The sequence below is a fragment of the Miniopterus schreibersii genome, assembly GCF_964146895.1.
Source record: "Miniopterus schreibersii genome assembly, chromosome: 1".
Classification (NCBI taxonomy): Eukaryota; Metazoa; Chordata; class Mammalia; order Chiroptera; family Miniopteridae; genus Miniopterus; species Miniopterus schreibersii.
In genome coordinates, this window is record NC_138101.1 from 177,942,557 (window position 1) to 177,965,185 (window position 22,629).

The 22,629-nt window shown below is 38.7% G+C and overlaps 1 protein-coding gene across 2 annotated transcripts in view; it reads right to left on the reverse strand.

Annotated features, from left to right (window-relative positions):
• Nucleotides 1-22,629, reverse strand: part of DCAF5 (DDB1 and CUL4 associated factor 5) — a 94,099-nt gene that overhangs the window by 63,651 nt on the left and 7,819 nt on the right. For both annotated transcript variants that reach the window (XM_081131600.1, XM_081131599.1), the window contains exons 2-5: nucleotides 6,909-7,052; nucleotides 4,024-4,060; nucleotides 3,030-3,169; nucleotides 859-988 (exon numbers count right to left, since the gene is read on the reverse strand). In XM_081131600.1, the coding sequence (XP_080987726.1) occupies nucleotides 859-988; nucleotides 3,030-3,169; nucleotides 4,024-4,060; nucleotides 6,909-7,020 (419 nt within the window). In that variant the 5' untranslated portion in view covers nucleotides 7,021-7,052. The remainder of the gene's footprint in view (nucleotides 1-858; nucleotides 989-3,029; nucleotides 3,170-4,023; nucleotides 4,061-6,908; nucleotides 7,053-22,629) is intronic.

A 22,629-nucleotide genomic window follows, 5' to 3' on the forward strand; every position in this document is an offset into this window, starting at 1 on the left:
CTAGAGAAACATGTAGTCTCATGCACAGTTGGTGGGCTTATAAATTAGTACAGTCTGTGGTGGTGGCGCGACAATTTGACAGTTTTTATGAACAATGTAAAAACATACACCCTTTGATGCAGCTACTCCCTACAGATATTTCTGCAAAGGTAGGCCAAGATAGTGTGTAACCAGGTTCAATGCAGCATTGTCTATAACAAGCAGTCCTGACTGTTGGGTATATCATATAAATGGAATACCGTGTAGCCATTAAAATAATGTACTAGGTGTGTAAGTGCTATTATGAATTAAGTTCCAATACATATTATTAATTGGGGGGAAAAGTTGAGAACAGTAGGCATTATTACATGATTTCTTTAGTCTAAATTTTTTAAAGGACACATATACATGCTATTATATGCAATAAATTATGTTCTGGAAAGATATATAAGAAACTGTTCACTGTGGTTACCTTTGGAGAGAGTAACTACAGACCAGGGAGGAGAAGAATCATACTGATGTACAAACATTTAGAAAACATGTAAGTAACAGATAAAAAAGCAAAAGCACCCAGGGACCTGGGGAAACCTGGGCCTGAAGACAGAAGGCAGTACTGAAGGGAGGCTCTCACTGCTACTTCATATATTTGCCTAGAATTGACCTTTCTAGAGTCCAGACTCCTTAGCAAGGAGTGTGATTTCTCACACTCCTGTCCCTTGGGAACACAGCTCCTCTGGCTTCAGAGATATTAGTACACATTAGATGTCCAACTGAGAGATCAACTGCCAAACAGGTTCTTACAACCCTTGCTGGCTGATCATATTACCTGAGAATTGAGGTGGGAAAAAGTTTTAACACCTTATGAATAAAGTGGCTCACCTCTGAGGTTTTCGAATATCCCAGAGTCCCACTCCTTCCTTTGAATTGGCTGTGGCCAATAACCTGGGCTCCACAGGGTTAAACATGACACTGTGAAAGGCTGATGGATAGTTTGCCAGGCAGAAAGGCTCTGTGAAGAAAGAAACTACTATCAGTCCATATCAGACACCTTTGGGTGAGGGGCAGGCACATGAGCAGGAATATGAATGTGAGTAGGAGCACATCCTTTAATAACCACACCAGTAGGCTAGAACCCCAACTCGGTCACCCTTATTCACAAGGTTCCCACAAATGCTAGCACACACTTCCTGCACATAGCAAAAAGCAACTTAAATACATATAAACAAACTTTAAGCTATAATATTCAGAAATACATATAGCACCTATTCAGATCCTATCATAAAACAAAAGTGGACACTGTAAATGGGAACTAAGCTGTTTTACAGTAAGTAAAACTGAATTCCACACGAGCTGAAAAAATTCACAACCAATTACTGGTAGGATTATACCTTAATCCAAATTTATGAATTTTAGAAATTAAAAAGTTTTGCCCTGGCTGGAGTGGCTCAGTTGGTTGAGCGTCATCCTGTGCACTGAAAGGTCACCAGTACGATTCCCAGTCAGGGCACATGCCCAGGTTGCAGGTTTGGTTCCCAGTCCCCAGGGTGCATGTAGGAGGCAACCAATCAATGTTTCTCTCTCACATTGATGTCTCTCTCTCCCCTCCTCCCTTCCTCTCTCAAAATCAATAAAAACATTTTAAAAAAATTAAAAGATTTAAAACTATACAAAAATTTTTTGAAGACATAGAAAAGCAATGAGAAAAATGAAGACAAGTAAAAACAATAGTACAGTTTTCCCTTCTGGTCATATTGTTCCCTAAATTGAAAAGAAAATGGCCTCTGTCTAGAATTTTATTATTTCATCCCCAGCACTGGAAAACTTAAAAAAAAAAGAAAAGGACACCTAACACTAACACTTGAACTTGCATCTAGCCAGTTCCTAATTTACTTCACCTAGAAATCCTGCAGCTCTCTGCATATATTAGGTGGGTCCAAGTGAAGAAGGAATTACTTGCTACCTGAGAGGACATACTCCTGTGGAAGTTCTTTAGAAGCAATAGAAAGCATTCCCCAGTCTATAATTTCCATATGTGACACTTCCCAGGCACCTGCGTGTGGGGGTGTGTGGGGGGGAACTCAGTCATCTCAGCCAGCAGATAGTTCAGACAAAGGAGAATTTCACCTACCAAGCATATGGTGACTCTACCACAGCTGCCGCTTGCAGCTACCTTACCTGCCTGACCCTAAGAACAAGCTTCTTTTATAGCCTGAACCTCAATAATGGACACAGCCTGGCATGTTAAATGCTCAGAATACAGAATAATAAAAATACTCAGATCCTGCCAGACAAGGCATGCAGGAAAGTAACTCTATGTACACAGGTGTAATCTTGACAAAGCTGCACCAAGGGTGGGGGTAGGGGTGGCACTGAGGGTAGTACTGAAGGAAAAAAGCCTTTGAAGACAGGCAGAGTTACAAGAAGAAATCTCTCTGCAGGAAATGAGCTGAAAAGATGCATTTCCCAAAGAACTTCAGAGAACTTCAACAAAACAATTCTTCATTTTACACTCCAGAGATTCAAAGAACACATTTGGAGGAGGAACTCACCTAGATAATTCCCTGTAAACAGTGTATGTGCCATCATTTTAAGTTCCTATACACAGATGAGATTCTGTGGTTCTTTCAGTAAAATAACAAGCCTGAAATCAGCATTCAAGAAAGTACATAACACCCCCTTCTCTGTAAATAACCAAGAATGTGTGCATGCCAGAACCACACATAGAGTTGGCCCTTGCCTGCTAAGCTCCACGATGAGGCACCACATCTTCTGTTCCTTGGGGCTACTAAACACCAAGATACTGTGGTGTTTACTACAGGTACAAGGGTTTGTGGAGGTTCACAGGTGGCAGGAAAGGACTGGCAAGGGGCCTCACTTCTGACTACTTAGGGGTAAGGTGGGACCTCCAGAAACATACATCTATTCCCCTATGTGAGTTTCCTCTCCTTTAAATCACTCCCGCCCAGGTTACTCAGGTCACAAATTAGATCTGCAATGAACTTGATATTAAACTCAACACAATCCAACAGCATTTTGAACAGTGACCCTACCTCCATGGGGAGATTCCCGGATGTCCCAGATGAGAACCCGGCCATCATCTGAGGAGCTGGCAAAAATGTTGTCATTCACTGGGCTCACTGACAAGCCATATACTGCATCTTCATGAGCAAACACATCCAAGGTCTCACTGCTGAGAGACAGAGAACGGAGAGAGGCACACAGGCACACACATACACACAAACATAGTGCAGAGTCCCAGCCCTCTACTCTAGTTCCTAGGGTAGGATTCCCTTTCATTTCCAGGACAAAGGCAACTTAACGAAACCCAAAGAATATTATATTTCCTTTAAAAGTAGGTATTCAAGTTTCAGGAAAAAACAGTACATTACAGAGACTTTTTATAGATTTCACGGTAAGTTTGCTTTTTGCACTAAATGAGCATATTTAAAAGTGACTCAACAGATGAGCTCTGTGTCTTCACTTACTACAGAATGCATCTGCTTGTGTAGAGATTTGGGAGTGCTGCTTGATTTCTAAAAAACAAGGGAAAGCTTTAAAGCAGCCAGGTCTGATGCCAGCTGGGTAAAAGAGGTATCTACTGGCAGTCTGGCACAGTGAATAAGAGTTCTGAGGCCAGGTTGCCTAAGTTCAGATCCTAGCACCAAGTGACCTTAGGTTTCCTCATCTGTAATTGAGACCCTAATAGTATTGCCTCATAGAATTATTGTCAGGATTAAATTGATTAATACATACAAAGCACTCATAAATATTAGCCATATTATTTTTATTATTATTATTTCCTTCCCTTCCAACTTTCTTTTTAAGCTTTCACCGGAAAGTTATATTTCATAGCAACTTTGCAAATCTTTTTCTCTTTTTAATCAAAATTTTATTTCAAAACTATTACAGGAATCTTCTTTAAAAAGGAATAGCATGTTTTGTTATTTTTTTCAAAAAACAAAAACTACTGTGGTCTAAAGAAATATCTGCCTCTCTTCATATGAAAAACAGTTAATCACCTTCGCATATCAGCAATCTATTTACCTTTCGACATCATGAAGGATAACTTGCTCATCATTTCCTGAAAGGAAAAAATCAGACATTTGATCATTCCTGCAGAGTGATCCCTGTCCACATTACAGTTTAGAATTTTAAGGTTTTCAGGGAAAATTAAATGTAAACAAAGTCTACGTTAGTACAAATTAGGAGTGTTAATTAGAAAAGCAATTTATAAAAATAATTTAAGGACAGGACATTCTTTTAGAGTTTTAAAAGCATGATAACAACTAGGTATAACATGATAATAGTTTCCAAAATGTATTGTCTAGTGGATAGTGTTAAAAAAAAAAAAAAGAAAAAAAGCTCTGGCCATTAAGGAAAAAAGTAAATAATCAAGGGGAAATCAGTTCAAGCTAGCTTTTTAAAGCAAAATGCTCATTAACTGTGAGATCTGGAATAGTATCTGTAATTTTTCTATGCCTCAGCTTTTTATCTGCAAAATATGTATAATAATTGTACCTACTTCACAGGTTTATTGTGAGGATAAGAGCACATTTGTAAAAGCATTCAGAATAGGGCTGAGCACCTAATAAGCCCCAATAGCTGTTTGCTAGTGTTCACATCTCATCATTTCCTACAGCACTGAAATTATGATGACTATATGATTCTAAATAACAGGTAAGTTTTTATCCACAACTTTTGTCTCTTGCATTTTTTAATCCCATCAAGAAATCTAAAAATAGTACATTCATGATTATGTGTAGTGCTGCCTTCAAATAGTTTATATAGCTAAGAAATAATAACCTAAATATAAAAAGACAGAAAGTAAAACACTTCCCATTCTATGCTGAAAGCACAACCAATAGTCATTTAAATAAAAAGTAAAATTAATAGCGGCCCAGGTCAGCTTAAATCCCTGGCTATAAACTCTACTGTGGGTACATACCAAGTAAGTCAAATTAATCCCATACTAATTAATCCCTTTTAGGTAATAGGTACAGCCAAAGTGCTGGGGATATAAGAATAAGATTCTGCCCAGCCCTGGAGGAACTTGCAGTCCAACTGCACAAATAATTAATGGTGACAAGACAGGATATCTTGTAGCAATATGCTTAAAATGGGGACACAGATAAAGAAGCAATTATTGCCTTCATGAGCAGGATGAAAGTACATGGCAGAAGGGAAGACTGTTTTTATGGGGTAGAAGATATTTGAACAGAAACTCAAATTACTCAAAACTCTTACCAATGGGAGACTTAGGAAATTGGTGGGAACTGGACAATTAATCATGACCCATGGAGGAACAGCATGAGCAAAAGGGTATCTACACTGGCAAGTGATTTAGTGGGCTAGAACAAAAGATGAAAGGGGAAGGAGAGGAGGCCAGAGAGGTAGACTGGGACTTAGACTTTATCCTGTGGACACTATAGGGTCAAAAAGATTCACATGGTTAAACCTTTAGTTTTAAACACATAGACATAGACAACAGTATGGTGATTACCAGAGGGAAAGGGGGGGATAAATGGTGATGGAAGGAGACTTGAGTTGGGGTAGTGAACACACAACACAATATACAGATGATTATTATAGAACTGTACACCTGAAACCTATATAATTTTGTTAACCAGTGTCACCCCAATAAATTCAATAAAAATAAAAGGAAAAAACCCTTTATTTTTAAAAGAAAACTGTATAAGCAATGAATTAGAAGGAGGGTTAGAGACTGGAAGCAGAAATGACAGAAGGACACTGCAATAGTCCAGGCCAAAGGGGTACAGGAAGAGAACAGAAACTAAAGAATGAATGCGAGGCTTTCAAGTCTAGTTGGTGACTAACGAAATGTGTAAATGGAAGAAAGGCATGTTTGAGGATGACTTCAAGATTTCTATCAAGCTGAACTATGTGAAATTGTCATTTTTGTGAGTTGAAAATGCTTCAACATCAGTAGTTTCTTAAAGTTAAATCTAACGGCACAAATAACTGGGTGAATGGGGATGATAACTGAGAAAGGGATTAAGAGGAAGTATCTGTGCAGGGGAAGAGAACTAATCATCTCGGTTTTAGATCTGCTGCATTTAAATTGCTTCTGGAACACACAGGTAGATACTCAGTGGCAAAATCTGCAGTGCAGAAGAGAGGTCAGGGCTAGAAAATTGCTGGTCAGAAAGAAGTGTGGTGATGGAAGCCATCACCAAGAAGCTGGCTTGAGCAGAAGCCATCCCAGCTGTACCCTAGCACAATGTTTTGGGAGCCATTCATGGGTTTTAAGTTCAACTTGAGCCACAACCTTTAAAATCTTTAAAAATGAGATAGAACAGAATAAAAAAAATTAGCCCTGGCTGGTGTGGCTCAGTGCTTAGAGCGTCAAACTGCACACCGAAGGGTTGAGGGTTCGATTCCCAGTGAAGGGCATGTACATCGATTGCAGGTTTGCTCCCTGCCCTCTGGTCGGGAGCGTGTGGGAGGCAACCAGTCAATGTGTCTCTCTCACATCGACGTTTCTTGATGTTTCTCTCTCTCTCTCCCCCTCCCTTCCATTCTCTGAAAAACAATGAAAATAATATATATAAATTAGAGTGTTCCACATATAGTAAGGTTAAGTACTGTTTCAAATATGTGTGTGTGTCTCTGTAGCAGATTACAATGTAAAAAGTTTTCTACCCAAAAAAAAAAGAGAAATATTGAAAGCAAAAAAACAGAAGGGACGGAGGGGAAAAGGAAGAAGGGAGGGAGGGAGGGAGGGAGGGAGGGGTGGATTACTCTAATACACATACCTAAATGGCTGTAATGCAAAAATGACAAGCTATGGAAAACTAGGAATTCCACAGAACAATGAAATAAAGAAAAATAAGGAGTTATTTTGGCACTCCTTTATGTACAATATCGGCCACAGTGAAATTTCCCAGTGTGGAAATCTCTCTTCTTCTCACCTCCAGAGAATACTTTGGTGTTCCCACTGTTGAAAGCCAGGCAAAAAATGTTAGAATGATGCTCTCCTTTCAGCTGGATGGGCTTGACTCTGGAGTGGATAGCTTGTTCCATGTGCCATAGCAGAACCCGGCGATCATCTCCTCCTTAAGAGGGGAGTAAGAATTTAGGGTTAAAACAGCTGATATTTCAAGGCTGACACTTGGTTTTGCCAGCTTTGAATCCCATCTTTTCCAAAACTGCATCTCCCCAACTCCATGAGATTCTGATGGGGCATATAAACCCAGGATTCTACCCCTTAACCATCAAAACCATCAGCAGACACATGGCCCCTAAGCCCTAATTTCCCCAGGAATTAAATCTTGAACAGACATACGGAAATGGAAAGGGATAAGCACTGATACTGAAACCCTCAAATCCACCCTGTTCCTGACTTTCCAGAGAACATAAATATTTCTTCACTTACTACCTAAAATCCTTCCGCTAGTATCTTTTTTTGGAAGGGTGGAGGGAACCTAACAGAACCTGAGTTGGTTTCTAGTGCTTGCGACAAAAGAACTTAAATATTTGTAGCATACCAGTTTTCAAAGCACTCTCCTTGATGTGATCTCATTGACTATGGGACACCATAAAAATAACAACTAAGGGACTGCCTTTGTCACAGAAGTAGAATCCAGACAGAACCTGGGTCTCATGAAGCGCAGTCCAGCTCCTTCCTTTGCATAACTCAATAGTCTGAATTAGGTGAGTGATACTACACTGTGTGAGCCAGCTCCTAGAGAATAAGAATATATATGTTCTATGTATTCTTTATATTTGCAGACACATTAAAAATGTCTGGAAGGATGAACTACAGACTGTTAACAGTGGTTACTGCTTCCAGGAAATAAGATTAAAAGAGAGGTAGAGGGCAGATTAGAGGACATATATTTGGCACCGTTTGACTTTTTATAACAAGCTTCTATTATATTCCTAATAAAATTTTAAGTTACAACAGGAGCAAACACAGGCAGGAAACCACAGGAAGCTCTATACCTCTGCCTCCCCTCCTTTATTCAGCACAACAGGCACAAATTCTACCACATCCACACATGCAGAGGCATATCCCACAGTCATTAAATCAGTAGATCTTTTTTTTAAAGATGAATTTTTTTTACCCTCACCCAAGGGCATGCTTTCATTAATTTTAGAGAGAGAGGAAGGGAGAAAGAGACAGAGAAACATCCATGTGAGAGAGAAACTGACTGGCTGCCTCCTGTGCACACAGAATGTGCCTGTATGAGCCGCCACCAGGGACTGAACCGCAACCCAAGCATTTGCCCTTATGGGGAATCGAACCCATGACCTCTCGAAACACAAGATGTTGCCCAACCACCTGAGCCACACTAGCCATGGCTAAAGGTGAACTTTGAAAATCTTTCTTTTTCATTCAGAGAACAGAGAGATCAGGGTGACTGTCAGGGTCGAGGAAGGCTGCACTGAGAAGCCACTGACCTTGGTAAGATGTGGGAATTCATTCCAGATGAAAATTCCTTCCTAATTCTCTTTCCTCGCTTCTATTCTATTGCATTTTAAAATAATGTGCAGCACCTTCTCATTTATGAGTTAATTTAATTTCCTGACCAATTCTGTTAGTGAATTGAGAGGTTGGTCACATCTTTTTTCCTTTTTGACCAAAAACTGAAACTACAGAGGATGAAGTGACTTTGCTAAGAACATTGGTGGACAAATATCTGTTCAAGCTCCTGCTTTTGATTCTTCTGGACTGTTGAGAAACTTTTATGTTTTAATTTATACCTTCCTGTATTACTTGACTTTTTGCCATAAGCATATTTCCTTTAATAATAATAATTTTTTAAAAATACTAGAGGATACAGTGTTCAAATCATACTCACTCTTCGTCCCCTAGAAAAAGTTGCCTTTGCTCCTTGAGTTCCTTCATTTCTTGAGTTCCTTCTTCCTTCCATTGTTGGTCAAAATCAAGTTCTGCCTCCTCCTTAAAAGTATTTGTCTACCAGACATTCCCTTAAGTGTGGTCTGCAGCATTCCGTGTTTATGATTTGCCTGTTTCAACTATGAGTTCTCTGGCCTGGGGTAAGGTTATCTAAATTCTCTATCTCTTCTCATGAGTTAAGATAATAAAAATAAAGATTTCAGTTTTTGTTGTTTTATTTTAATGAAAAATGACATGAAGCAAGGTTTTTTTACCCTATTTACAGATTTAGACAGGCACTTTAGTTCTACATAGTCTCTTGTTGTTTTCCCCAACACTGAGGCCACAGGTAAGTTACCTATCACTGCTTTTGCTACTGTGTATCTTATACTAATTAAAAAACTATTTCTTTGTGCCCAAGTCTCTGTTAAAAGTGGAAAATTAAAAGATATGGGCCCACTGCCCGGCCAGGGATGGCTCAGCGGTTGAGCATCGGCCTAGGATCCAGGAGATAGTGGTTTGATTCCAGGTCAGGGCACATGCCGGGGTTTCGGGCTCGATCCCCCAGCAGGGGGCGTGCAGGAGGCAGCCAATCAACGACTCATCATTGATGTTTCTCTCCCTCTCCCTTCCTCTCTCTCTGAAATCAATAAAGATATATTTTAAAAAAAGAGATATGGGCCCATGTATTTCTTCTGCTTACTCAGGCTTCTAATCTAATCTCCCTGAGCCTGAGTTTCATCAAATATAAAATGGGGATCATAATAGCTCTACTCTCAAAGGTTTTATAGATTATAAAGCCAAGTACCAGAGAGTTTAAGTTGCCAAGGTCACACAGTAAGTAAAGATCTTTAAGCTAAGATTCAAAAGCAGGTAGTTAAGACTCCATAGTTTCCACTCTTAACCACTACTCTGGATTGTCTGTCTTATAGAATAAAAAAAATGAACCACAACTGACAAAGCATATTCACCTGTCAGATAATTGCCTTGGTAGCAAACTCAAATATGTATAGGTAAGAATAAAACAAGGGACCACAGCAATAAAAACAGAAGCCAACTTAACTGGAGCACTCTGAGGGACCAGGGGTAGAAAACCTTTATACTTAGAGTACTCTTTCCCAAAGAATTTGTGAATTATAAGCAAAAACTATGCAGGCACTCACACCATACTGTAAGAAAAGTAATTATTTAACATTCTTATTTTATAGCCCAGAAAAGCTGAGGGCACCACAGGAAAGAATTTGATTTGGGTTTCCTCCTCAGCCAAGCCCAGGGCAGAATTGAGAAAGCACACAATCAAATGCTCCAGCAGCACAACGTCATTTGAAGAGCGAAAGACTAAAACAGTTAAATGTCCCTCAACAGGAGTCTGGTTAAAATTACCACTCAGTGAAATAAGCCAAACGCAAAAGGACAAGTACTGTGTGATTCCACTTATATGAGGTACCTAGAGTCGTCAAATTCATAGTGACATAAAGTAGAATGGTGGCTTCCTGGGCCTGGGGTGAGGGGTAATGTGGAGTTGTTCTTGAAGGGTTATAGAGTTTCATTTTTACAGGATGAAAAAGTTCTGGCGATGGAGAGTGGTGCACAACAATGTGAATTACTTAATGCCGTTGAACAGTACACTTAAAAATGGTTAAAATGGTAAATTTTGTGTTATGTACATTTTACTACAATAAAAAATGCAAAAAAAGTTTCTTTTTCATATATGTATGAAGTATTATGCAGCTTCGCCCTCCAAAATGCATGAGGCAGCTATGACATGGAATAATCACTAAGATACAAGTGTTAGACTGTATAACTATTAGAAATGTTATTTTCTTTTAAAAAAATGACACAGTGGCTCTGGCCAGCATTGGCAAGTGGTTAGAGCATCGGCCTGCGCACCAGAGGGTCGCGGGTTCGATTCCAGTCGTGGGCACGTACCTCAGTTGCAGGCTCAATCCTCAGCCCCCGTTGGGGCTCATATGGAAGGCAACCAATCGATGTGTCTCTCTCACATTGATATTTCTCTCTTTCTCCCCCTTCCACTCTCTCTGTAAAAGCAATGGGGGAAAAAATATCAAGTGAGAATTTAAAAATTTAAATAAATAAAAAAATGACACAGTGGAATTGGATCTAGGGTTGGGGTTTCATCTTTGATAGGCAGCAAAAGGTATAGGAAATACAAGCTCTGGAATAAAAATATCCTGGTTTCACCATGCATGTGTCCCTTGGTGAGTTATTCTAATTCTCTAGCCTCAATTTTATGACTATCAAATGAAGAAAATACCAACTATCTCCCAGGGTTGTTATGTGAATTGAGATAATATACATAGCCTTAGCCTAGTATGAATATATTAGGTACACACACTCCTCAAAACTTCCTAGTTTCTCTTTAAATACCATCCATGACTTTGTCCTAATCTTTCATACTCTTGTTTTAGGTAGCATAAGAGTGTGAATAACATGAAATATTTTAATAAAACAAAAATATTCACGAAATTATACATGGAAGGACAGGTGCAAAATGGTTAATAGAAGTTACCTCTTGGGAATAGCAATTTTCCTTAATACCCTTTTAAATTGCTACAGTTTTGTTTTCTTTTAACCTGCTAACACTAAAGGAAAATCATTCAGCCTTGCTTTCTTCTCAGCCTATTTATTCCTTCTCCTTCAGTGTCTATAATCGTCCCTCTGTGAAGCTAAATCTCCTTTTGTGTCGACCACACCTCTCCCGAGTATAAGAGAAGCATGGGATATAGAGGCAGAGCCAGTGTGCCACAGCCCAGCTACATCGGTGAATGAGAAATAAGTCTGTTTTGTTCTTTTTTCCAAAAGTGAAAATAACATTTGTATAGAAGTTCATTCATACACATCTTCGCTTGTGAGGTAAGGATTATATAGACCCTTTTTCCAGATTAGGGTCAGAAAGATACAATAACTTGCTAATATTCCAAGGAGGTAGGCCTGAGCCTAAAACCACATTGTATCCCTTCTATCAAAGCGCAGAGACCAGGACACTACTTACAATTCCAAGTGAGGATGTCCCACAGCTTTCTACACAGAACAAAAAGGATTTTCTAGTCTGTCTCCAATTAGCCATTTTTAAGTGTAGTGTTGTGGCAGTTAAGTACATTCACATTTTCACACTGTTGTGCAAACACCACCACACTTCATCTCCAGAACTTTTTCATCTTCCCAAACTGAAATTCTGTACCCATTAAATAACTATTTCCACCTCCTCCCCTCCTTGGCAACCACCATTCTACCTCTGAAGATACCATTTCTATCTATGAAATTTTTTCTTTTAGTTCTTTGTGTCTCTATAAATTTGACTACTCTAGTTACTTCACATGAATGGATTCATAGAACATTTGTCCTTTTATGACCAGCTCATTTTATTTAGCATGATGTCTTCAAAGTTCATCCATGTTGCAGCATGTGCCAGAATTTCATTCCTTTTTAAGGCTGAATAGTATTCTATTAAATGTATATGCCACATTTTGTTTATCCATTCATCTGTTGATAGATACTATGTTGCTCCCACCTTTTGGCTATTGTGACTAATGCTATAGTGAGTGCGGGGATACAAAGATCTGTTCAAGTCCCTGCTTTTAATTCCTTTGGGTATTTACCCAAAAATGAAATTTTCGAATTATAGGTAATTCTACGTCTAATTTTCTGAGGAACTGCCGTATTGTTTTCCACAGTGGTTATACCATCTTACATTCCCACCAGCAATGCACAACAGCTAACATCAGCTAAATTTACTCTTGGCCAGGGACTGTCCTAAGGGTCTAATCCTTTTAACAACCCTATGAAACAGGTATTGTTATCCTTATTATCCAAAAGAAACTACAGAAAAGCTAAATAACCTGAAGGTACACAGTGACAAAGAGTGCAAATTGGGATCTGAATCTGGAAACTGCTCCCTACCAGGATACAACCCAGCCTCTCAAATACATCAGGGGTCAGGCAGCAAAGCATGAGTGAAAGTTTCCAGATTAAATGGCATACTGGAGAATACACAACCCTCTTTAAAGGACAAGCCAGGCCCTGGTTGGTGTGGCTCAGTTGGTTAGAGTGTCGTCACGGGCACCTAAAAGTGGCAGGTTCAATCCCCAGTTGGAGTGCATGCAGGAGGCAGCCGATTCATGTTTCTCACATCAATTGTTTCTCTTTCTCTCTCTTTCTTCCTCTCTCTAAAATTAAAAATAAATAAAATTTAAAGGACAAGGCAGTACTCAGTTCCAGCCAGTTACTGCCATAGGAGAGAAAGCAGGCTTAATGTTGCCAGGTCTTCCAATTTTTCAAGAGAAGACAGCAACTTGATTTTGCAGGCTGAATGTAGGCTTCAGTAAAGGCTGCATTTGGCCCACGTATAAGTTAAGGCTGGGTGATCTGCTTGAGGTCACAAAACTGTGGTCCAATGGCACTCCCTAAAAATCAGGGAGGTGTGGGCATGTATGGAGAGATAAGGAGAGGTAGTGTCATATGGATTTTGCTCTTCACTACAGAAGTAGCCACAGGAGAGATAACATCTACAGACATTAACTTCTGCTGATACCTTGCCCTTACCTAGTACTCCTGTTCTAAAAGCCAAGCCCATTTATATACCTATTATCTCATTTTTCCACATCTCCAGGTAAGTAGGGCAGAAACATTACCCCCATTTTAAAGATGTGAAAAGTGAGGCACTGGCTTACTTCAATGATGGAAGCCTTGATTCCTAGCCTGAAGAACTTTACATTAAATGGGAAGGAGGAATCAAAGTAGCAGCAACACCCTAACTAGACAGGTAGGACCCCATGAAATAAAATGGTTTCTCTAAATCAGGTGACTAGTAGCAGTGGAATTTAACAGAGCTAGGGTTTTAAAATCCTGCGCCAGCATACCAATCCCTAGATAATGTCTCTAATTCCTGAAAGTAGAGAAAGGAATCCAAAAATAACCTACACTAGAATCACAACAGAACAGATCTGGAAGACACCCACGAGATCATCTTTTGAACATCCCCATTTTGCCAGCGAAAAAACAGAGGCATGCCCGACTGGGCATGGCTCAGCAGTTGAGTGTTGATCTAGGATCCAGGCGATCGGGGTTCGATTCCTGGTCAGGGCACATGCCCGGGGACCGGGCTCGATCCTCAGTTGGGGGAGTGCAGGAGGCAGCCGATCAATGACTTTCTCATCATTGATGTTTCTCTCTCTCTCTCCCCCTCTCCTTTCCTCTCTCTGAAATCAATAAAGATATATTTTTTAAAAAACAACAGAGGCGCAATGAGGTAAACGCACTGATCCAAGAGCATACCACCAGTTAGAAGCAGAGTGGGATTCAGATCCAAGATGTCTGATTCCAAAGCCCCTGCTCTTCCTAAAGTATGGTAAGCAGAGGCCACTGGATGATTTCAGACAGTAGAGCAACAGTTTTAACAATTATGTATTTTAATGTGTATTGGGGAGAAAACTAGCACATAAAGCCCATGATTTGGGGGGGAAGGGGAATAAGAGGTACAAATTTCCAGGTATGAAATAAGCCATGGAAATGTAGTATACAGCTCAGAAAATAGAGTCAATAATATTTTTATAACTTTGTGTGGTGACAGATGGTTACTAGACTTAGTGTGGCGATTGTATCATAAGGTATATAAATGTTGAATCAACATGTTGTACACCTGAAACGAATATATTGTATGCAACTATTTAATTTAAAAAGTTTAAACCATGACTTCATAGATATTATATAATATTGTTTCCTTTAAGCATTGTTTTAAGAGAAGTCAACTAAAAGAAATTTTAAGTAACATCATAGGTGATACCCCTTAAATATGTCAAAAGTAAAAAAGGTAGGGCTCAAACTTCTGAAATTTAGAAGTTTACCAGGTGCCTTTACTACCTACAGTTCTTTAAGGGAGGGCCTCTAAATCAGAGGCTGGGATTTGATACACACTCAAATGCAAACAGGGTAACCAGGGATTAATCTCAAGAGGTATTATGATACGTGACTATATTAAGAAAGTTGCAACCTAATCAGTTGTGATGTAATTAGCCTAAAGAAAGACTATAAAAATGGTCAAAACTAAGATAAAAATATTCAGACTCACTAATAATCAAGGCCAGTTATATGAGAACTGAAACAATAATAAATTTTTCTAATGATACCATTTTTCACATACTGATTGAATTTTCAGACAAAGATTAAATGATGCTCAGCAATAGCCATGATGCAATCTCACAATGAACTGGTACAAATATAAATTAGTTTGTTCAACCATAGATATATGTCAAATGTATTTCATAAATGTAAAAAGACATTCACATCCTTTGATCCAGAATCCCATTTCTAACATTTTATTCTAAGGGGAAAAAACAAATTTTCACAAAAGCTTAGCTACAAAAATTGTGATGAAAGCAAAAAATAAACAGGAGGGAACTGGCTAAATCCTGACATAGGCCCTGGACAGGATACAATGCCATAATATCATGCTTTAGAGCAGTTGTTCTCAAAGAGTGTTCCATGAACCCCAGTGATTCAACATTCAAAAAGTTGAAACTATTTTCATAACACTAAAATGTTATCTGACTTTTTCACTGTGCTGACACCGCATTGATTGTGCAAAAGCAATGGTGGTTTGTAAAACTACTGGTGTCTTAGTGCTAACGAAGGCAGTACAGCAAACTGTACTAGTCATCAGCGTATCCTTAACTGTCACATGCTGGCAGTAAAAAGCAAATGTCAGTTTCACTTAGGAATGTCCTTGATGAAACAGTAAAATAATTTCATCAAATTTCAACCAGAGTACACATCTTAATTAATACTCTGTATAACGAAGTGGGAATTATACACATAAAGCACTTCCAATGAACAGCACAGAGCAATGGTGATTTTGTGGAACAGTGTGTGTGTGTGACAGTCTACACTGTGAGCTGAAAAGGTTGTCTTTTTCAAGAAATACCATTTTTACTTGAAACAAGTGACAAACTACGGTTATTCAGACTTGAGTATTTGGCAGATATTTTCTCAAAAACAAACAAGATGAACCTGTCACTTCAAGAAAAACAACTGGTAGTATTTGTAGCCAATGATAAGATTCAGAAAAACCATATTCACAACAGCAAGAGCAATAATTTCCCAATACTGTTCTTAAAAACGTTTCTGATGAGATTGGTGGTGATATTAACAAATATGGTTTCTTAAAATATATAATGAAATGTGTCAAGATTTGAAAAACTGGCATGACTCCTCAAACCAATGACCAATGCACGAGGTTATAAAACAATACATAGGGCTCTTCTAATCCTTTTACCAACCCTATAAAGCAGGTATTGCTACCCTTATTATCCAGATGAAACTACAGAAAAACTAAATAACCTGAAGGTACAAAGCAACCAAGAGTGGCCCGACTGGTGTGGCTCAGTGGTTGAGCGTCAACCCATGCACCAAGAGGTCGTCCGTTCGATTCCCAGTTAGTTCCCAGTTGCCGGTTCTCTGATACAGTTTCAGATTGTACATTGCAACTAATCTTTAAGAAATTTCCACTTGTTGAGTTTTGATAGAGTATCAAAGAAGAACATACACAGTTATTTGATAAGACATTAAAACTCTTCCCCTTTTCTAATTACATATCTGTTTAAGGCTGAATTTTCTTCATATACATCAGCTAAACCAGTATTTCACAATAGAGTAAATGTAAATGTCTTCATAATGTCTATTATGACATTAAAGAGATTTGGAAAAATGTAACAATGCTACTCTTGTCACTATTTTTTTATTTTAGAAGTTATTTTTAATTAAAATATTATCATTAATATAAAGTTTATTATTGTTTTTAAAGCCACCTTCTTTTTAAAAAAATGTTTTTACTGATTTTAGAGAGAGGAAGGGAGAGGGAGAGAAAAACATCAATCAGCTGCCTCCTGTATGCCCTCTACTGGGGATCAAGCCCACAACTTGGGCATGTGCCCTGACCAGGAGTTGAACCAGTGACCTCTCGGTGCATGGGAGGACACTCAACCAACTGAGCCACACTGGCCAGGGCTATTATTGCTCTTCTTCAATGAACTTTTAAACTTTCCCAACTTTAAATTCTAATGCAATAGAAAACAATAAATATGACCCACATAAACAAATTCTTTGAGGTCTTTGATGATTTTTAAGAATTGTAAAGAGGTCCTGAGACCAAAGAGTTTGAGAAGTTTTGCTTTAGAACAGTAGTTCTCAACCAGAGTGAGTTTGCCCCCCAGGGAGCATTTGGTAATGTTCCAAGAAATTTATGGTTGTTACAACTAGGGAGATGCTACTTGGCATATACTGGTTAGGGGTCAGGGATGCTGCTAAACATCCTACAATCCACAGGACAGTCCTCATAACAAAGAATTATCCAGCCCAAAATGTAAATACTGTTGAGGTTGAGAAACCCTGCTTTTCAAGAATATTCAATGACCTATGAAAAAATGTTAATATTATATAAGAGAAAAGTTACAAAACAGCAGAGATGGACTAATTTCAATTTTATTTTTAAAAATGTACATATACATATTAAAAGGCTAAAATATATCCCATTTGTCAAAAATGGTCATCCTGAGTAGGTGAAATACTTCTTACTTTCTTTAAATATCTCTTTATTTTCTAAATTTCCTATAATTAATACATAACATTTTTAAAACTTATAAATAAATAAGTGGGAAGCCTGACTTTTAAGTGCCATATTCTGACTACTTGAATGATTCAACAGGAAATTCTCAATAATAAAGTATGAAATTAGTGAAATGTCAACGGACAAAAAAGCTCCTCAAATAGAGCTAGAGGAGTAAGTGCACACACACACACACACACACACAAAACAAAACTGAGTCTTGGGGACTCAAAAACAGTAAGGATTTGCAGGGAGGTTATTAAGGTAGTGGATGATACACTGAAAGGTACTCCCAGACCACAGATTGTCTCTGTGTCCAATCCCTCTTCTTTTGCCATAGACAACTAACCTGAACAATATGCTCACCCCTAATTATATTACATATGCTGTTCGTTCATTCTGAGCAGGTTCTGATTTTTCAGATTTTTTTTTCAATAAGAGCACTGCCTGCCTGACTTTTGCAAAATTCTTTGCGTAAAGAACATTAACAATGCCCTGGCTGATGTGGCTCAGGTCACCTGTTCAATTCCTGGTCAGGGCACATGCCCAGGTTGCCAGCTCAATCCCCAGTAGGGGGCATGCAGGAGGCAGCTGATGTTTCTCTCTCACATCAATGTGTTCCTCTCTCTCTAAAGTCAATACAAACATATTTTAAAATAAATAAAAACATTAACAACCCCCAGGCACCAGATAGCTCAGTTGATTAGAGTGTCATCCTGATTTGCCAAGGTTGTAGGTTCGATCTCCAGTCAGAGCTCATACAAAAAACAACAAATGAATGCAATACTAAGTAGAACAGCAAACTGATGGTTCTCTCTCTCTCCCCCAAATAAAAAACAAACAAAAAAAAATTAACATAATAAGGCCTTCTTTTCTCTTCTGAGGCACCCCAATATTTTCTTAGTCTTTCTAGGAAGGCACACAATACCCATCCTCAAGCAGGTATAAACAGAGATGTCAACTCTGAAACTAAATCAAGGCTGCCTGAAGTCTGCTGCCAAACATGCAAATTTCAGTTGTTTCTTGCTAGTATGTCTAAGGCAAAATACATGCCTTAGACATTTATCAGATATCTGCACTAGGCCATCAAACATTGTTATAGCATCTATTTAAAAAAACCACATTATAATCTCAGAGGCTCCAATCACTCACTTGGCCTTAAGTAGTAACACAAAAAATACAACTGGAATTTAAATGTAGTACAAGATTTAAATGGAAATTCAGAATGAAGCGAAGTTGTGTAACAAGATTCTGACAGGCATCTGGATTTGCAAAAAATTCCTCCTCCTGAGTAATGTTCTTGGAAGGAAACAGGCTTTCCAAAGTAAGGAAGTATAGGTAGGCTAAGAATTAAAACTGGAGACCCAGCCAAGGTGACAGTCTGCCTCCACCCTGGAAAATCTCTACTTACTCATCTATAAAATAATGGGACACCACCAACTTAATCAAAGCAACCATGTTCAGGGACAATGAAACTTCATATAAAATGTACTGGGCAGAGGAAGACACCTAAAGAGTTTAACACTTTACTGGACCTTGTAACTTTCCTTACTGAGGGATCAGGCCAGAAGACCCACATTTTAGTTTTGGTTATACTCCTTAACTAGTAGTTAACGATTGGGCAAATCACTTTACCTCTTTACTCCTTTTATGTAAAACTAAAGGCTTCATCATTAGTCCTTTACAGCAATAAAATTCTATGATTCTTCAGAGACAGAACATCGGTAGCATAAGATCACAAGTGAGGATGCTGATATCAGGACTCTAACCCAGATTTCTTGAACTTCTTTACTGATGACATTCCACAACATGAAAGACATTCTAAAGCCAACTGGCCATGTACCTGAAAAACTATTAATTCCTGAAAACCTTTCTCAGGGCCAACCTATACACAGGAGGGGGACAAATTTACTCCAAATGTACCCTAGTGCTGGGGTACAAAACTATGCCTGTAGCATGGTGTTAACATCAATGGCATATCCACTTTCAGTTAAAAGCACCTCAGGGGAAAAAAAAACAAACCCAACTCAGTGGAGAACCATTCCTCAAAACATCTTTCCTCAAAATCAACTCTGTGAAAAACAATCCCCCACAAGAAGACTTAAAAAAAAAGAAAAAGAAAGAATGTACAGGTGAAAAGAACAAGAACTGTAAGACGAGGTTATACAGGAAAAAAGTGGTAATTTAGTCTTTGGACTTAACATTTTCTTTCTTTTTTTTTTTTCAAATTATAAGAGAAAGTTTATTTAGAAAGTTACAGAGGTAGTAGAAGTGAGCCAGCTGGGCTGCACAGGCTTAGGAAACAAGTTACAAAAGCAAAATAAGAGCCCTTGGAGCTTAGGAGAAAGGCAAAGGCTTGGGGCCCTGGGGGAAGAAGAGGAGTGAGGGAAAGACTCTGCCCTGCTCCCCGCCCTGCACCGGAGGTGGAGAGCTTGCTCGGACTTAACATTTTTTTAATAGTTTTACCCCCTTTCTAATAAGACTAGGAAAAATAACCAACTTACTGTCTCTCAGGCCCAATCCAGTGGCAGCTGAAAGACCTGACAAGGGAAGAATGGAGGCTCGGTAGCTTTTCCATCAGAGGCATTCCGTGGTAAGTGGTTTGGTTTTACCTGAGAACCAGATAGCTGAGATTTATGAGTAAGTGGCCATATACCTTATTATTAAGCCCTGGCCAGGTAGCTCAGCTGGTTAAAGCATCATCCCAATACACCAAGGTTGTGGGCTTGACCCCAGGTCAGGGCACATACAAAAATCAACCAATGAATGCATAAATAATTAGAACAACAACTGATCTCTCTCTCTCTCTCTCAGAGCACTTACAAGAATCAACCAATGAATACATAAATAAGTGGAACAACAATTGATCCCCCCCTCCTTCCCTCCCTCCCTTCCTTTCCCTAAAAAATCAATTGAAAAAAACAAAACACCTTATCATCTAAAATAGTACCTTTTCAAGAATGAAAAGAACACTAATTGTACCAGGACAATTGGGACCGTTCTTCCCCAAGTGAACCAGGACATATGAACCTTGATTATAAAGGATCCCAGCAGGCAGCAAGGCAGGCAAGGGACCTACAGAGTTACCCTATCAACCACATAAAGTAATCTTATCTCAAAATCACCTTATCAACCAGCAGGAGGCCCAGTAGAGGCAAAAGGGAAGATGGGAATCTGCTTTTCCCCCACCATCATCTCTGCTATTTGGACCTATTTTAAACCTTCAACCTCCTCAAATGCCATTTTCTCATTCATTCCTACATGCCCCAGCCCTGGATTATTACTTCCATATTAAAATTGGCCCCAATTGGAAAATGGCACTCAGAGCACATGGACGTGATCTCCAATGCTTATCAACTCTGTATCCTGAGAGATACGTGATAGGATCTCAGTATTCAACACTGCAAAGTGCAAGGACTGAGGAAGATGGCAAGAAAATATGAATATGAAGTTATGGGAAGAGTAGACAACTAAAGTGACAAAATACTACTGTCATCTTTCCCTAAATCCCTGACTTATGAAAATTGTTGTGAAGAGCAAGTGGAACCTAAGAACAGAATCTAAAGAGCAACCCTCCTTGTTCACCCAATCGGTGAATAACCTTGGAAATGAAATGCCTTCTTTTTCACAGAACCAGAATGAAGTTACTGGTGACGGAAGTAAATTTTACTTGCAACAACACTATGCTTCCATTAAGGATTAAACAGGTTTATCATCTGGGTTAGGAGTTATACCTCCCTTTATGATACTGTATCTGTGGAAAAGTTCTTCCAAATGACTTTACAAGTGAGTGTGCTCTATGGGCAAATAATCCCATGTTATGTTATTTAAACCTTCTGCTAAAAAGCACTTTATTGTGAACAACATTATTCATCTGTGCCTCTGGCATAGATATTTTCTCCCCGTGTATAATTATGAGGAAAGATACATATTTCGGTTGGCTGAAATTCAGCTAAATGTACTCAATCAGCATGCTTTCAGCAGATATCAAATTCAAATTACAGGCTCAGTAAATACATATATATTGTTTGTACTTTTAGTTGGGCTAATGGAGAAGAGGAACCAATTTGGTAACAAGAGTATACTTACTCTTAATTAGACTGAAGTAGGTAAGTTTAACCAAGTGTGAAGTTAGTCACATGGTTTATGTAAGCAAGTGTGGAACACACAAAGTGTAAAAAAGGAGACTTCAGATGACTGCCAAGGCTAATATCCATCCAGGTGAAGTGATTTCTAACACCAAGAGAAACCTGCTTGAGGGGTGAGTACAGTAGCTTCTTGGGAAGCACCTATTGGAACCAAATTCTCTACAAAGACCAAGGTAACAGACCAAGGTAATTTTAATGTGACCTGAACAGTGCTTACAAGCTCCAAAATGACTGATCCGTCCCCTCAGCCCCACCCCCATTTCCATTTACACATGAAGGGGGAAAAAAGCAGCTAGTAAAGTATCAGAGTGACAGCATCAGGAGGTAAGACTGTAGGGGGAAAAAATCAAATCCTTTTAAAACGTACATAACACTAAAAATTTCAGAGCATATAATAGCAGCACGTCCTGGAGCTCATGCAGACCCAGGCTGGAAATCCAGCTCCACCACTAACTATAGAAGCTTTCACAAGTTACTTAACTTCTCTAAGCCTCAGTTTCCTCATATGTAAAATAAGAATAATAGTACTATCCCTACCTTAGGAAAGATTCTACTGAGTATTAGATGCAATCATGTATATAAATGTGCCTGACACATATGAAACACCCCCAAATAATATTTGAAAAATAACATGATCAAATATTAGCTATTTTTATATTGTTAAACATTTATTTTATAAACTGAACATGAGGTGAGGCATCCTACGCGGTAGAAACTGGGGAGTACTGTAGATTTTTGAGGGATCAGGCGGGGATGTGAGAAAATGAGAGTTAAGTTTTAGGAAGCTTTTATGTTGGCAGTGATGACTAGTAAGTATTAAAGCTGAAAAGAACAAAAACTTGGAAGCACCTATTGGAACCAAATTTTCTACAAAGACCAAGGTAATAAAAATCATTTTTTTATCCTTAGAGTTATATTTCAGTGTAATATAATGTAATGCCCTACCAGTTCTCTGCATCATAGAACCATCAGCAGTCACTCATCAATGTCCTTTCTTGATTCTTCAGCACTTATTTATGACA